Source organism: Cebus imitator, unplaced genomic scaffold (assembly GCF_001604975.1).
Source record: "Cebus imitator isolate Cc_AM_T3 unplaced genomic scaffold, Cebus_imitator-1.0 Scaffold658, whole genome shotgun sequence".
In the NCBI taxonomy this organism is placed as follows: domain Eukaryota; kingdom Metazoa; phylum Chordata; class Mammalia; order Primates; family Cebidae; genus Cebus; species Cebus imitator.
This window is the reverse complement of record NW_016107973.1, coordinates 1,060,869-1,077,274: the sequence shown is the minus strand read 5'-3', so window position 1 is coordinate 1,077,274 and position 16,406 is coordinate 1,060,869. Positions and strand designations below refer to the sequence as shown.

The following is a 16,406-nucleotide window of genomic DNA, read 5'->3' as shown; positions in this document are numbered from 1 at the left end:
TCATTGGCCCAGGGTACTGAGGTGGTGGAATGCGGTTTACATTTAGGTCTCTTACTCCAAAGACAATAAAGTTTACCAAAAACACTACAGAAAATAGGGTATAATCACACATATCTGATACAAATTTCAAGAGAAAAGGAAAATCAGTTTTCAATACCAGGCTCCAAGTTTTACTGATGAGTTCTCATCTATCTTTACTGACTGAACCGCTATCTGTATTTTCAGTTCGGGTGAATTGTAATCATTTGAAAAGGTGAGGAAAAAGGGTTAGCATATTCAGCATCAATCCTTGGGTCATTCATTAACTCTGATTAAACAAGACAAGGACAAAAGAAGAGAGTGTTGGAGGGGCCTTTTATTTTTGTTTTCAAGGAGAAAAGGAAAGAAATGAGCAAAATTATTTGGACCTTGGATCATAGTCCCCTGCCTACTAGCGCTATTTACAGAAGTTGATTTTATTTTTCCCTAGTAATGAACGACAGCCACGATCCCCATAGATTGTAGTGTTCAGCAAATCAGAAGGGGAGTGGGGAGGGAAACAAAATCCCATAATCCCAGGGACCAAACAGCCAATCCTTTGCTGGGATTTGGCGGCATCTAGTGGGAGACTCGAGAGGTATAAACCTCACCCACAGAACTTTCTGGAAAATTAACAGTGCGTATTTGCCTGAAGAAGGGCAGTGTGCTTGCTTGGAAATCAGGACGCAAAGGTAAGAGCGCCTCAATCCCCACAAAAATTCGGAGTCCCTAACAATGGTGAAGGCTGTTGTATAGATATTCTCATAGGAAAATTGTATTTGTGCCAAGAAAACTGCATGCAGCCTTGGAGGGAGGGGGGAGGTTTGGAGAGGGGAGGGAGGAGGATACTAGAGAACTTGAAAGAAGCCTGTCTTTGGAGTTGCTAATGTGGCGATGGAAGGGTTTGGCTCTTAATCACTGGAGGTCTGTGGTTTACAATGGGATTTTGGCAGAAAAGAAAACGTAGGAAGTGTATTTTTTAAGTCTTTAATTAAATCAGTGGAGAAAGCCAAAATATTTCCGACAAAGCCCCTTTTATCTCTGTTATTGTCGCCTTGCCTTAATTATTTTCCTTTTCATTAGAACATTTTCAAACAATACAGAAATAGATAACAACCTGCGCGCCGTAGCTAACCCCTCCCCTCACCGCCCCCCCCCACACCAGCGGGCACGCGCGGCCGCGCGCGCGTGCGCGCTGTGGCGCTCACCAGCCCGACGCCAGGGGCGCACGCCTGCGCACACACATTACCTCCCGCGCCACGAGGGCCGGTGCGCGCTCCCAGAGCAACCCCAGGACCTCACGCGAGCCTGCTCGCGCACTGACACACTGGCCTTAATGCCTTGCGCCCGCGGCACTCGGGACCCTCCCTCGCAAACACAGCAGAAGCCCCATTGCGTCTTTTTTTTCCATGTTCGGAGAGTTGCGCCACAGGTCTGGGGGCGTGGCCCCAGATATGACCTCGCGCTTCCCCACTCGCGGGAACCTTAGCTCATTTCCGCCTATCCTATTTCCGCAGGCCACGTAGACACTTCCTCTCCCAGTGAGGTGGGGGGGAAAACACAAACCCATAATGCTTCCCTGCAGAAAAAAAAAAAGGAAAGAAAAAGAAAAAAAAAAAAAAACCCTCTGGTCAGAGGAACTCTGGGTCGTGAAATAGGCCACGTGAACATTCTGCCCTATAGACTTATGACCCAACGGCTGTCATGCTGTTGGAGGGCGGGCTAAAAACCTAAGAGGGCGAACGTCATTGGCCGGAACTCGCACTAACGGAGGAAGGTGATTGGTTTGCTGTAGGCCTTAACAGTGAAGAAGCAGGTTGCTAGCACCCGCCTTTACTGCGGCTAAGTGTCATTGCTGACGTGGGGGTGGTTATCCAATCATTTGGTTATGGAACATTCTAAAACTTAGACAAGACGATTGTGATTGGCTGAAGAGCATACGCCCTCCTCCAGGGTGACGTGTCTGCCTATGGATATCAGTTGCCAGAGAAACCTGGCTTTACTATGGCGGTTGGAGGAACGGCAGTGATCACACGTCGGCTGCTGGGAAGATCTGGATTCTCGTTTCAGGTTTCGGGGTGGGGGTGGGGAGAAAGGGTCGATGATTTCCTCTTTTCGTCGGGTATAGACGGGATTAGCTAGTGGCTTCACAATCGGTCAGAGCTGGATTCAAATTCCTGCTTGCCAACGCCCAGCTTGGGCAAGGCTCCTGTTCTTTCTGTGTCTCGGTTTCCATGTTTGTAAAATGGTGATAATAATAGTATCTACCTCAGAGACGTGTACTGTATAATAGTGCGTATGGAGCATGTAATATGAGCCTGTCTCCTGAAGATATTAGGTATTGTTATGGAGATAAATAATCTGCGTAATAGAATGAGAAAAATTATAAATTATGCAGATTCGCTAATTGTAGTGCCCTTTCTACCATCAACTTCTTTCCTAGAATAAAAGATAAAAGAGATATATCGATTTTTACCAATGAAATAATTTGCTATTTGGGAATTGCCTGAAAATAGCAGGGATTGTAATTTTTCCATATTGAAAAGTTAAATAAAAGGTGTGGGGGGTGCGAGAAAGAAAGAGATGGAGAACGAGAGCGAGCTGGAGATGAACCACATGCGATGAGTAGGCCTTGTTTGGATCCTGAATCTAACATACCAACTGTAAAAATACATTTAAGACGCATCGGGAAAATTGGAACACGGATTCGATATTTGATGTTTTTTAAGGAATTGATGTCAGTTTTTTTAGGCGTCACAGTAGTATTGTGGTTATATTTTCAAATTGTCCTTTTTTTGTAGAGACATATGCAAAAATATTTACGGATTAAATAATATAATGTCTGAGGTTGACTTCTAAATACATTAATGACTAGGTTTTGCTTCAAAATAACCTCAGCGGTGGGGGGAAATGGGGAGGGGTATAGATGAAACAAAATTAGCCCTAAATTAATAATAATTTAAGCTGAGTGATACGCAATGGGTTCCTTATATTTATCTGCTTTCCTTGGTATACGTTTAAATTTTTCTGGAATAAAATACAAAAGCCAGATATTCCGGTGAGCTTGAAAAAGTCGGGGGTGCGGGGGAGCAGTGGGTGGGGTTATAGATGAAACAAGATGGCCTTCAGTTGGTAATTGTTGAAAGCTGGATGATGGATTCATGTAGGTTTATAATACTATTTCTTTTATTTTATCCATTTGAAATTATCTTTAAGGAAAAGTTTTTTTAAAAATCTGTCAGAAATTATATAAATGTACAATAAATTAAATTTGAAAATGTAGCCACAAGAAAGGAAAAAGAAACACTTGTACATTATTTATCAGCTTTGGTGTCCTTTGTGTGTGATGAAATTGCATTGGCTCATGAAGAAGAAAGCCATATCTCATATCTTTTTATTTTATGTCCTTTCCTGTCCTTTTGTTTGACCTTCTAGGTCACCATCCGAAAAGCTAAGTTTGCTGTATAGTAAGGATCAGGAGATCTGATCCTGATTGCAGAACCTTCCCTGATTACAGAATCTTGGGTAAGTGCCTCCCTTCTGGCCTCAGTTCTCAAACAAGATAATACCACATAACCTTCCTAACTGTCCAGGAATATTTTGAAAATTAATAAGCTCCTGTCTGGGAAAGTAGTCTAAATTCTGAGAAGGGAAGAGATGGAGCTAAGTCCATTGGTAGTTCCAGTATAGAAACTGCATAAGCAACAGAGACCTGTGTAATCTTACATTCCTTGATGAAAGATATTACAGTCGATCCCTGTAGTAGTTCCACAGATCCATATATTATATTTTTCTTCAGAGCATCCTATATGCGGCATAGTTTAGTGGTTAAGAGGAAATACTTCCTGAATTTAAATCCTGGCTCTGCCACTTGACTGTGTGATCTTGGGCAAGATACTTACTCACTTTATACCTAAGTTCCTCATATATGAAACAGAGATGATAATAATAGTTCCTACTTCATAGGATTGTTGAGAGGATTACATGTAGAGTACCAGGACAGTGCATGGCACATGTAAGTGTTTTAATAATAACTATGGTTCTGTTAGTCCTGATATCTCTTGTTTTGTCTGCACACTTATACATGCTTCTAAAAGCCGTGAATATCTCTTTTTGGAATTATAAAAAAAATAATAATAATAATAATACTGTTGGTTTCTCTCCTCATTTTCCAGAAGCAGCAGTTACCACTAGAACTGAATTCCGAAATTATGACTTCTGGCTTAACGATCTAGAAAGGTTTTAAGTATATTGATCATATTTATTTATGAGGGAATTTCCAGGAGCTATAATTTAAGCTAGCATTTCAAGCCAAATTTATAAATAAGCAAATCTTTTCACTGAATATCCTGTGTGCTAACAGCTTTTGTATCATTCCTCCTTTGTCTCAAACTAAAAAAAAAAAAAAAAAAAATCTATTAAATATAAAGGAAATGTTCCAAGATCCAGAAGAGAAAATTGGTATGAATGTAACTGATATGGTATATGTGCATTTAAAGGTTTATTCCAACAAAATGTTATTCACACTCTTTTCTGATACATGCATACACAAAAGATACCACCTTTTGCAGTCTGATTTCCACATGGCCCATTGCTTGCATGTGGAGACGAAGTAAGGTTTGAAGGTTTTTCAGTCTTTTGACAGCTACATATGGAGTCGCTGTAATTTCCGTGTTTCTCTCTCTTCTGAAAGTAGGTTTCAGAGGAGGGTACTGCCCGGCTGGAATAGATGCATTAGATCGATAGGCACAGAATACCTTTACGTGAGATCATTTAGAGAATGATTAACGGCTAAAGGTAGGGGGTGCACTGTCGAGGTAACGGACTCAGAGAAAGCAAGGGTCAGGGTGATGTGAAATAGAGAAAAACAGCCTCACAGAGGAAGAGGACCTTGACCTGGGCCTCAGAGGATGAGTAAAACCTAGGATGGAATGAGCCCAGTCTGAATGGCATGTCTACAAAGTATACAATATGCAGTGATGATTAACTGAAAAATTGGGCTGGCCATATGTGAGATCCACGGATAAGAGTAGATCAGAAAGTCAGTGTAGTTTTAAATATATATATTTTATTATAAAATGTTAATCATATAATATGTGAAGTCACTATTGATAACCTTTTCTATTGGTCCCAGTGTTTTGCTATTTAAAATAATACGGCATTAAATATCCTTGGTGTAGCTATTTGCAAGTGTTATTCAAGAGCAATATTTATACCTTTAAACCATGATAATTAAATTAATACTGGTGAGAACTATCAGGTATACCACTGTGACAGAATGGATGGGCTATAGACAGTGATACCTTTAAAAGTTAAATAATCACTGGGAGTTGTGGCTCACGCCTGTAATCCCAGCACTTTGGGAGGCCAACGTGGGTGGATCACAAGGTCAGGAGTTCAAGACTAGCCTGGCCAAGATGGTGAAACCCATCTCTGCTAAAAATATAAAAGTTAGCCAGATGTGGTGGTGGGCGCCTGTAATCCCAGCTACTTGGGAGGCTGAGGCAGAGAATTGCTTGAAACCTGGAGGCGGAGGTTGCAATGAGCCGAGATCGAGCCACTGCACTCCAGCCTAGGTGACAGAGCAAGACAAAAAAAAAAAAAAAAAAAAAAAAAAATCAAAAATCACTGGGAAGAAAGTACCTTAAAAGACCCATATACCTCTGAGAATATAGAATGTTCATACTAAGGGGGAAATGTTAAACTCTTCAGTGAAGAATATTAGTAAAAGTTATGCATTTGAGGAAAACTATAAAAGTACCAATAATGGGTAGGAAATCACTTCTACAATATTTTTGGAGCATTTTCCCTAAGCATGACATAAAAGCCAAAGGTTACAAGAGAAAAACTGATAGATTTGTCTGTGATATGGAGAGATACATGCTCGTATACATGCAACAGTCTTATAATAAGGTACCATTAGACAAGAGAAAGTGATGGTTTGGAAAAAGAATTTCCAACATAAAATAAAACTAATACTTATTAGAAAACAATAGCAAACAACCTAGTAGAAGAGAGAACAAAAATATTCATATATGTGACCAGTGAATGTATGAAAAGATTACATCATGCAAATTCAAGTGAAATCATCTTACTGCATGTTAGATTGGCCCAAGAAAACCCCCTCTAACTTTTTTTTTTCAAAAAGATGTTTGTCCAGTGTTCCTGAAGCCATGAAAAAAAATGATTTTTTACATTTTTGTTGGGAGTACAAACTAAAATAGTTTTTTGTGAGGTGAATTTGGCTCCATTTCACCAAAGTTATAAATAAGCAAATCCTTTCACTAAATAGTTCCTGTTGGAATATATCCTTCAGAGGTACTTAAACAATGCTCTAGTCTTTGTATATACTGATGTGCATTGCAGTATTTTTTAAATAATGAAATATTGGGAACAACATAAATGTTCAGACACTGGTTAAGTTATAGTACATAACAGATTATAGAATTTATTATGAATATTAAAAAGAGGTAGGTATGTACTGACATGGAAAGATGCCCGTGGTAAGTGAGCAAAGCAAGGTGCAGAGCAGTATGCATCTCACCTTTGTCAAAACAAATTAAGTAAATGCGTGCTATATATTCATGTATGCCTATGTGTATAATATACACATTGAGTCTTTAAAGTTACATTTTGTGTGAATATGTACATGAAAAGATTTGAAGGCATACATGCTCATTCAGAGGATACTCCTGGGATTGGGGTTGGAGAGGGGGAGGTGATAAGGGAAGAATACATATCTATATAATTTATTATCTATAGGTATATAAAGGATATATTAATGGTACCACAAGATCTAATTAATTGAGGTGAACAAAGATTGTCAGTTCATAACTTACAAACTACTAGATGGATTAAGGAGTTAAAATATAAAAGAAATCTATCAAAATATTTGTTCTTTTTTTGAGACTGAGTCTCACTCTGTCACTGGAGCACAGTGGCGCAATCTCGGCTCACTGCAACCTCTGCCTCACGGGTTCAAGTGATTCTCCTGTCTCAGCCTCCCGAGTAGCTGGGACTACAGGCCTGCTGCCACACCTGGCTAGTTTTTGTGTTTTTATTAGAGACAGAGTTTCACTATGTTGGCCAGGCTGGTCTCAAATTCCTGACCTCATGATCTGCCCGCCTCAGCCTCTCAAAGTGCTGGGATTACAGGCGTGAACCACTGCACCTGGCCTTGTTCTTAATTTTTAAACTTAAAAATGAAAGGCAAAAATTATTTTAAAATGAAGATCTCCAGTATTGGCCAGAGCGTGAGGCATAGTAAACATTTTTACACACTGTGGGATTAAAAATTGGCACGACTTGTGCAGGGGGAGTAATTTGGCAATGTATTAAGAGTGTTCTATCTCTCTATTCACTAAATCTGCTTCTGAGAGTCTTAAAAGAGTAATAGGAAGTGAGGGCAAAAAATGTTCACATAAAATGTTTTCATTAAATTATTAAATTATTTAATTTATTTAATTATTTATATAATTATATAAATTATTTAATTTATTATTAAAATAAATTATTAAATAATACATTGGTGGGAGGGGTGCACTGGATATTTCCAGGGAAGGCGTGGCTAAGTAAATTAAGGTATGCTCATTTGACGAAATATCTATTATATGACTCAAAATGGATGCATATTATAACCTTAACATGGGAAGATGACTGGTTATCATAGTAAATTTTTTAAAAAGGAAAGGTCTAAGATTTGATAGCCATTATGAGCTCACCTCTGTTTAAATGTATTATTTATGAGAGAGTAAACTGTTAAAGATAGAAAACTAAGACAAACATAAGTACAAATGTGTTTTCTCAATTTATGGCTTACCCTAGAGCTTACCTGTAGGGAACAGGTGGGGAAATAGTTGGTGACTGTTGTCCCTAATTTGTGTCCCCATTTTCTCCATGTGTTGAGTCATTGCTCCCCTCTACCCCTATTCACAATTGTAAACCCACCAGGGACCAGTGTAACTTCCAGAATGGTTTTTTTGGTCCAGTGTGGCCCTACTCAATGTGTTTTACACAGTTTGGTTGGCACTAGGTCATGTTGCTTTCTTTAGGTGGTAGTTTCACTGCCATCCCTTTGTTTTATGGAACCTCTGCACTATGAGCCCCAAGATGGGCCTTCTGGATTTACTCATGCAGGTTGAGTATCCCTAATCTGAAATGCTCCAAAATCTGAAACTTTCTTAATGCCAAGATGCCACTAGTGGATGATTCCACATCTGACCTCATGTGACAGGCGAAAAAAAATGTTTAAAATACTGTATAAAATTACCTTCAGACTATGTATATAAGGTGTATATGAAACATAAATGAATTCTGTGTTTAGACTGGGGTCCCATCCCCAAGATGTTCTCATGCATATGCAAATATTCCAATATCTGAAACACTTCTCATCCCAAGCATTTTGGGTAAGGAATACGCAACCTGTATTAACATTTCTCTGAAGTCTTCAGATACTGTATCTTTTCTGTCCTGGTCACAAAGCAGTTCTTTTAGAAACATTATTTTAGAAGCACAACAGCTTACAATTTAATGCCATGATACACTGGCCACTATCACCCCTGTCTTTGATACTTCACAGGATGTGTCTCTGTATCCCTCTCAGCCAGAAGGTTTCTGATTCCCACAAAATCAGTCTCCATATTTACAAATTTTGATGCTTTCTAAAGACTGACTTTACCCTTGAATTTCTGCTCAGAGCTTTGTGCTCTTTCAGTTAGAGGATATTGTTTGCTTAGTGAAAGTACTTGCATCTAGGCCTCTCTTCCAATAACTGGCTTTCCTGATTCAGGGATCTAGTCTTCAAGCATTTATTTATTTATTTATTTATTTATTTATTCAGGGATCTAGTCTTCAAGCATTTATTTATTTATTCATGAGACAGAGTCTCACTGTCGCCCAGGCTTCAAGCTTTTATTTATTTATTCACTCAGGGATCTAGTCTTCAAGCGTTCATTCATTCATTCATTTATTTATGAATGAGACAGAGTCTCATTGTCGCCCAGGCTGGAGTGCAGTGGAATGATCTCCCGGCTCACTGCAACCTCCACCTCCCAGGTTCAGGCTCTTCTCCTGCCTCAGCCTCCTAAGTTGCTGGGATTATAGGTGTGCACCACCATGCCTGGCTAATTTTTGCATTTTTAGTAGAGACAGGGTTTCACTGTGTTGGCCAGGCTGGTTGTCAACTCCTGACCTCAAGTGATCCACCCGCCTCCGCCTCCCAAAGTGCTGGGATTACAGGTGTCAGCCACTGTGCCCAGCCTACTTTTCTTTTGCCCACGAGTGCTACTAACAAACATTTCTTTGATTTCCTTCTCAGAGCCTCCCTGACACCTGCCTGCACAGTGTTAATAGCTACAGAATTGCTAATGGGCTTTTTCTGTGGGTGAAAATTATAGTTACTAGAGAAACCTGGTTTAAGGCTAGTCTACCATCATCCCTTTCTCAGAGGTTACACTGATTTTAACAGGCTGGTATTTTATCTCTCTAGATATTTCCATGCACATTTATAGACACCTGTTTAAAACACACACTCAAATGAGAGTGTTTGAGGAAACTCTTCCTAAAACCTATCTTTTTTTTTTTTTGGGAGCCAGAGTCTCACTCTGTTGCCCAGGCTGTAGTGCAGTGGTACAATCTCAGCTCAGTGCAACCTCTGCCTCCTGGGTTCAAGCGATTCTCCTGCCTCAGCCTCCCAAATACCTGGGACTACAGGCATGCACCACCATGCCCAGCTAATTTTTTATTTTTGTATTTTTAGTGGAGACGGGGTTTCACCATGTTGGCCAGGCTGGTCTTGAACTCCTAACCTCGTGATCCACCCTCCTCAGCCTCCCAAGGTGCTGGGATCACAGGCATGAGCCACCCTGCCCAACTTTATCTGTCTCTTTAAGATTCTATTGAATTTGGGATCCTTTAGAGTTATGCCACCTGCCTATCTACCTAATACATATTGAACATCTTTCCATGTCAGTACATGGATCTCTGCTTAATTCATTTGAATGTTCTGTAGTATTCATACATTATGTTATTTTCCTATTGAAGAATAGGTAGGTGTTTTCCATTTCTTCAGTATTGTGAACACCACTACATTGAACATCTTTGTATCCACGTGCAAATATTCCTGCAAGGTACTGTGCTAGCTGTTCAGCCACATCTCCTTTATGAAATTCTCATAGGAGCCTGTGAAGGCTTTAGGTAACTTGCCGCATTTTACAGATGACCAAAAGAGGCTAACAGAGCTTACATGTCTTGTCTGACGTCCCAACACATAAATGATAGAACTTAATTGAAGTAAAGGTCTATCTGACAGCAGAACTCAGGTATTTTCTCTGATACCACAATTGTGGTATATGAATGCAAGTATTTTCTCTGATTTACAATTGTGGTGTATGATTCATTTATTTGTTTAAATGTAAACATATAAACCACATATTTATAAATTACTCATTTTTTTCTTAGATGATTTCACAAAAGTTCATCTTCATTGCAGATACCTGCTTTTCTTTCTAGGTTGTATCTCCCACTTCACCCTTCTAGACCATCCCAGAAGATCTATAAGATTTCATCTGGGAAATCACTAGGAGTTCTTGGAAGGGAAAGAAGGAAGATTGTGTAAGTCAAAGGAATTTTTTCCTCTGTCACACCATAAGAATAATGGAAGCCTGTTTTTTGCATCCTTATCTTACTAGCACTCCCTGCTGCACTTTACACTGTAGATTATACCTTTTTCTTCTTGGAACTCTTACCTTCTTTGGCATCCAAAATAACATTCTTCTAATTCTCCTATGGCTACTCTTAACATTTTTGTTCTGTTTGTGGTCTCTCTCTCTGCCCATCCCTTAAATGCGTTTAGTCCTTAGGTTTTCCAGAATTCCATACTTGAAATTCTTTCTCCCTGATTTTGTTGACCCTCATAGTGTCCACTACCAGCTATGTGATGTTTACTCTCAGATCTCCATTTCTGGCTTTTACTTCTCACACAAGCTTTAATTTCTTTGTAGGGGGTACCCAGTTAGCTGGACTAAACTGAGCTTTAAAATTTTATGTTTAACTGTACACCTCACATGAAATATCCATTTCCTGCTCCTGTAAATGGAGGAGTATTATAATTTGGTGATAATACTAATGACCTAATCACCCATACCTGGGAGTCATCACTGACTCCACCCTCACCAATCTTTTTTTTTAACCTTCAACAATCATGACGGTGGTGTCATGTACCATTTCTTATGTCTGCTCCCAAACTATTTTGTGCCTATAACTATCATTATACTAACCTTATTGTTTTATAATTGTCACTTTAGATATTTGGATCTCTAGCACGTACCATAGTACTTGTCCCAAAGCAGATATGCAGTAATGTATGATGACAAACCAAATAAATTAATGAATAGATGAATTACCCATGTTCTGTCATTTTATTTCTGATTCCAAACTGAGCCCTAAATTCAATGCTTTTATTAAATTCATTAATTACCCAGACTTGAAAATGCAGATTTCTCCCTCCTTTGGTTACTGTGTTCTTCATGATTGCTGTATTCGTCAGTTTCTCTTGACTCTGCCATCATCCTAGTTCAGGCCTTTCTGGACTTATACAAGAACCTTTACTGTTACTCATTTTGCCCCTAGTCAACTAAATATAACCTTCCTTATTCCATATTTCAGAAGAAATTGTCATTTCTTCTGTTCAAAAGTCTTAAATTTCAACTCCACTGCCTTTTATACTTTCCTTTTTCACTTAATTTCTTCTTTCTTTAAAATTGCATTCCTATCTTTTGAGTGGCATCAAGAAAGTAATTTATGAGTAGGTATGATGAGTATTTGGGTGAGATGAGAGTAGTGGCTGGTAGTGAGGAACAGAGAGAGGGAAAGGAGGTAAAAAATCACTTATGAAGGGTCCTAAAATCGGATTTGAAATCCAGATTTTAACAGACTTAGAATGTGTTATGCTCTGATGGGCCTTTATGAAGCATAAAGGTTGTCATAGTAAACAACCAAGTAAAATATTTTATGTTACAGTGGTTGGAATAAAAACAGGGTTGAATGAGTTCCAGAAAGCAGGGTTCTCAACCTCGTGGACAACAATCTGCAGAAGAAGACAACTTTAAAAAACCAACTAGAAGCAACATGCAGAGAAGTAAGATGAGAGGGGCCTCCTCAGGAAAGAAGACAGCTGGTCCCCAGCAGAAAAATCTGGAACCAGCTCTCCCAGGAAGATGGGGGGGTCGCTCTGCAGAGAACCCCCCTTCAGGATCCGTGAGGAAGACCAGAAAGAACAAACAGAAGACTCCTGGAAACGGAGACGGTGGCAGTACCAGCGAAGCACCTCAGCCCCCTCGGAAGAAAAGGGCCCGGGCTGACCCCACTGTTGAAAGCGAGGAGGCATTTAAGAATAGAATGGAAGTTAAAGTGAAGATTCCTGAAGAATTAAAACCATGGCTTGTTGAGGACTGGGACTTAGTTACCAGGCAGAAGCAGCTGTTCCAACTCCCTGCTAAGAAAAATGTAGATGCAATTCTGGAGGAGTATGCAAATTGCAAGAAATCGCAGGGAAATGTTGATAATAAGGAATATGCGGTTAATGAAGTTGTGGCAGGAATAAAAGAATATTTCAATGTGATGTTGGGCACTCAGCTGCTCTACAAATTTGAGAGGCCCCAGTATGCTGAAATCCTTTTGGCTCACCCTGATGCTCCAATGTCCCAGGTTTATGGAGCACCACACCTACTGAGATTATTTGTAAGAATTGGAGCAATGTTGGCCTATACACCCCTTGATGAGAAAAGCCTTGCATTATTGTTGGGCTATTTGCATGATTTCCTAAAATATCTGGCAAAGAATTCTGCATCTCTCTTTACTGCCAGTGATTACAAAGTGGCTTCTGCTGAGTACCACCGCAAAGCCCTGTGAGCGTCTACAGACGGCTCACCATTTCTGTCCTGTATCTGTAAACACTTTCTGTTCTTAGTCTTTTTCTTGTAAAATTGATGTTCTTTAAAATCGTTAATGTATCACAGGGCTTATGTTTCAGTTTGTTTTCTGTTCTGTTTTAACAGAAAATAAAAGGAGTGTAAGCTCCTTTTCTCATTTCAAAGTTGCTACCAGTGTATGCAGTAATTAGAACAAAGAAGAAACATTCAGTAGAACATTTTATTGCCTAGTTGACAACATTGCTTGAATGCTGGTGGTTCCTATCCCTTTGACACTACACAATTTTCTAATATGTGTTAATGCTACGTGAAAAAAATGCCCTGATTCCTAGTGCCAAAGGTTCAACTTAATGTATATACCTGAAAACCCATGCATTTGTGCTCTTTTTTTTTTTTATGGTGCTTGAAGTAAAACAGCCCATCCTCTGCAAGTCCATCTCTGTTGTTCTTAGGCATTCTATCTTTGCTTAAATTGTTGAAGGATGGTGATTTGTTTCATGGTTTTTATATTTGAGTCTAATGCACGTTCTAACATGATAGAGGCAATGCATTATTGTGTAGCCACGGTTTTCTGGAAAAGTTGATATTTTAGGAATTGTATTTCAGATCTTAAATAAAATTTGTTTCTAAATTTCAAAGCAAGTAATTTGCAGTGTGCCTTTCATGTTACTGAGGCTGGTATTTTGTGGTTATTGTAGAAATTTTAGAAAACATAGGAAGAACAAATACAAATAATCATATAATTCTCCTGGATCAGTCAGGGTCCCAGCAATAAATAAATGGGACTCAAAAATGGATGATTTGAGAAAAGTTAAAGAATTTTTTCCCTGAGTTGTCACCAGAGGGGTAGGGTTGTGATGTGTATTAGCTGCCTTGGGCTGCCATAACAACGTACCACAGACTGAGTGGCTTAATATTTTCTCACAGTTCTGGATGTTGGAAGTCAGATCAAGGTTTTGCCAGAGTTGATTTTTTTGAGGCCTCTCTCTTTGGCTTCTACATGGCCATCCTCTTTGTCATCACATGGCTTTTTTCTCTGTATCTGTGTCCTAATCTCTTATAAGAACACTAGTCATCGGATTAGGACCCACCCCAATGACCTTATTTAATTTAGTTATCTCTCTAAAGACCCTGTTTCCAACTACAGTCACATTCTGAGGTATTGGGAATTAGGACTTCAACATAAATTTAGTGGGTGCAGGGAGGTGTGGGTGCATAATTCAGGCCATAACATAGTGTTACTACCCCTCTACAAAGGAGACTAAGAGGAATGGAAGCAGGGAGGGGGAGAGCAGAGGGAGGGAAGGGAGGAGTTACTGGAATGGTATACAGCTGTGCGGAAGGGTCCATCTGACAGTAACTGTAATCTTCAGGATGCAGTCAGCTCACAGCGACCCTGAAAAGAAAATGGAATGAGAGGGAACAAATATTTGACTTCACTCTCTTCCCTTCCATCACCTCCTGGGTATTTCCCTTTGGCCAAACTGGAAGCCAGAGGGCAAGGAAGACCTTTTGTATAGCCTGTGTTGGTAAGTGTGGGGGACATAGAGCAGGAAGGAAAGTAGATGGTGGGAAGGGGGGCCGAGGAGGGGTGATGGGGAGTGGTGAGTGGGAGGAGGACAAATGGGAGATACCTAGCACACACCTGAAGCAGATAATACTTTACCATACATTCTTGGAATTATGTATATACATAAATATTTGTAATAAAGATCACACAACTAGGCCAGGCATGGTGGCTTACACCTGTAATCCTAGGCAGTCAGGCCTGAAATCACCAAGGCAGGTGAATTGCCTGAGCTCAGGAGTTCGAGAACAGCCTAGGGAACATGGTGAAACCCCCATCTCTACTAAAAATACAAAAAATTAGCTAGGCGTGGTGGCATGTGCCTGTAATCCCAGCTACTTGGGAGGCTCAAATAGGAGAATTGCTTGAACCCAGGAGACGAAGGTTGCAGTGAGCTGAGATTGCGCTATTGCACTCCAGCCTGGGTGACAGAATGAGACTCCATCTCAAAAAAAAAAAAACCACTTTTTTTTTTTTTTTCTACAAATTGGGATCGGATTATATGTATGGTTTTCTAAGTATTTTTCTCCCCAAATTGATATACAAAGGAAGTTCAAGGCTAGTAAAACTATTTTTAAATGACAAAACATGAAAATGGGAAAATTCTGAGAAAATTAAGGAGAAGTGGTCACATAGAAAAATTTGTTATGAAATGGTACTCTAAAAGTGTATTTGGGGCACCAAAATAGATCAGGGTAACAGAATGGAAATATCTGTGTGTATATGTATTTTAATTTATTAGATATGTTAGAGGGAATATTTGAATTAGTAGTGAAAGAATGGGATAGTCTTAAATATTTGAGGGGAATGTTAGATTTTTTTGCATTACACTTTATTCCAAAATGCATTCCAAATGGATTAAAGATTTACATTTGATAAGTGAAACCACAGATTGTTTGCTTAAAATGAAGGAGATTTTATCATCGTGGCTCAGATGACCTTTCTAAATATTAGATTATTGACAAGATGCCTACAGGAAAAGATGGGTAGATTTTAATACATAAATACTTTAAATGACTTTATTTTAAAACAACATAAAGGGAATTACTAGGCATGCAACACAGAAGAATAGAATAGTCACAACACATAAATACATAACATATATAAAAGACTAATTGTTAATATCTTTAAAATTTAAATAATTTTTTTACAAGTTATAGGAGACAAGGGAAATAGGTCATAGATGCACATAGGCTGATTTTTAAAAGAATTGCAAGTAAACATAGGTTCATTTTCCTTAGACATACTTAAAAATTAAAATAATGAAATATTTTCTACCACTGTTGTCATCCCCCTTGCAATAGGTGCTAGTAAGTTATTGAACATGCTTTTAGGTGTCTAGTCAATATATTGTCAGAGTAGTAGAAACAAGGCTAGGTTGTAGACTGGCTGCATTGTGTCCATCACACCATCGTGTGATGACTAGACCCATCAGGTGTCGATTATTCTTCCCCAAATTCTGGACTGTTTTGGTTACAGTGTAGACAGAGAAGGGGAGTGGCAAGAGAAAGGATCAGTGTAAAGAATAAAGGAGGCTCAATAATTACATGCAGCCCATTGATTACTGAACCTAATAATCAGATCTAACGCTGGTGCTTAGCACATAGAAGTTGCTCATTAAATGTGTATTCAATGAAGACTACTTCTTAAACTTTGTGTCTTGGTGAATACTTCATTTAAGTAGGCAAACCCCTGGTGTCAGATGGCTGAAATGATTCAAATTTTGCATTAGTGAAAGATGGGTGACCAGATGGGCAGTCTTGGTGCCTCTCATCTTCACTTCCTTTGTGGAATCTAGGGCCTAGCCAACTAATTGAGTTCTTGACTCTTATCCCATTAAGAATCCCAGCACTTTGAGAGGCCAAGGCAGGTGGATCACCAGATCAGGAAAT

At 39.3% G+C, this 16,406-nt stretch overlaps 1 protein-coding gene across 4 annotated transcripts; it reads left to right on the top strand.

The window, feature by feature from the left end:
- The first annotated feature begins 302 nt into the window (after window positions 1-302).
- Window positions 303-13,589, top strand: MORF4L2 (mortality factor 4 like 2). Of its 4 annotated transcripts, XM_017518082.2 has the most exons (5): window positions 613-710; window positions 1,972-2,088; window positions 3,454-3,543; window positions 10,528-10,629; window positions 12,037-13,589. In XM_017518082.2, exon 5 carries the CDS (start codon window positions 12,061-12,063, stop codon window positions 12,925-12,927), a length of 867 nt encoding a protein of 288 aa, XP_017373571.1. In that variant the 5' UTR covers window positions 613-710; window positions 1,972-2,088; window positions 3,454-3,543; window positions 10,528-10,629; window positions 12,037-12,060; the 3' UTR covers window positions 12,928-13,589. The 4 variants fall into 4 exon arrangements, with proteins under 4 accessions (XP_017373574.1, XP_017373572.1, XP_017373571.1 ...); XM_017518083.2 differs by lacking the exon at window positions 1,972-2,088 and having other exon boundaries at window positions 413-710; XM_037734763.1 differs by lacking the exon at window positions 10,528-10,629.
- Window positions 13,590-16,406: the final 2,817 nt, after the last annotated feature.

Bases quoted from the DNA above. Each gene is read 5' to 3' on its own strand.
- MORF4L2 (XM_017518085.1), top strand. From the start codon at position 12,061: ATGAGTTCCAGAAAGCAGGGTTCTCAACCTCGTGGACAACAATCTGCA.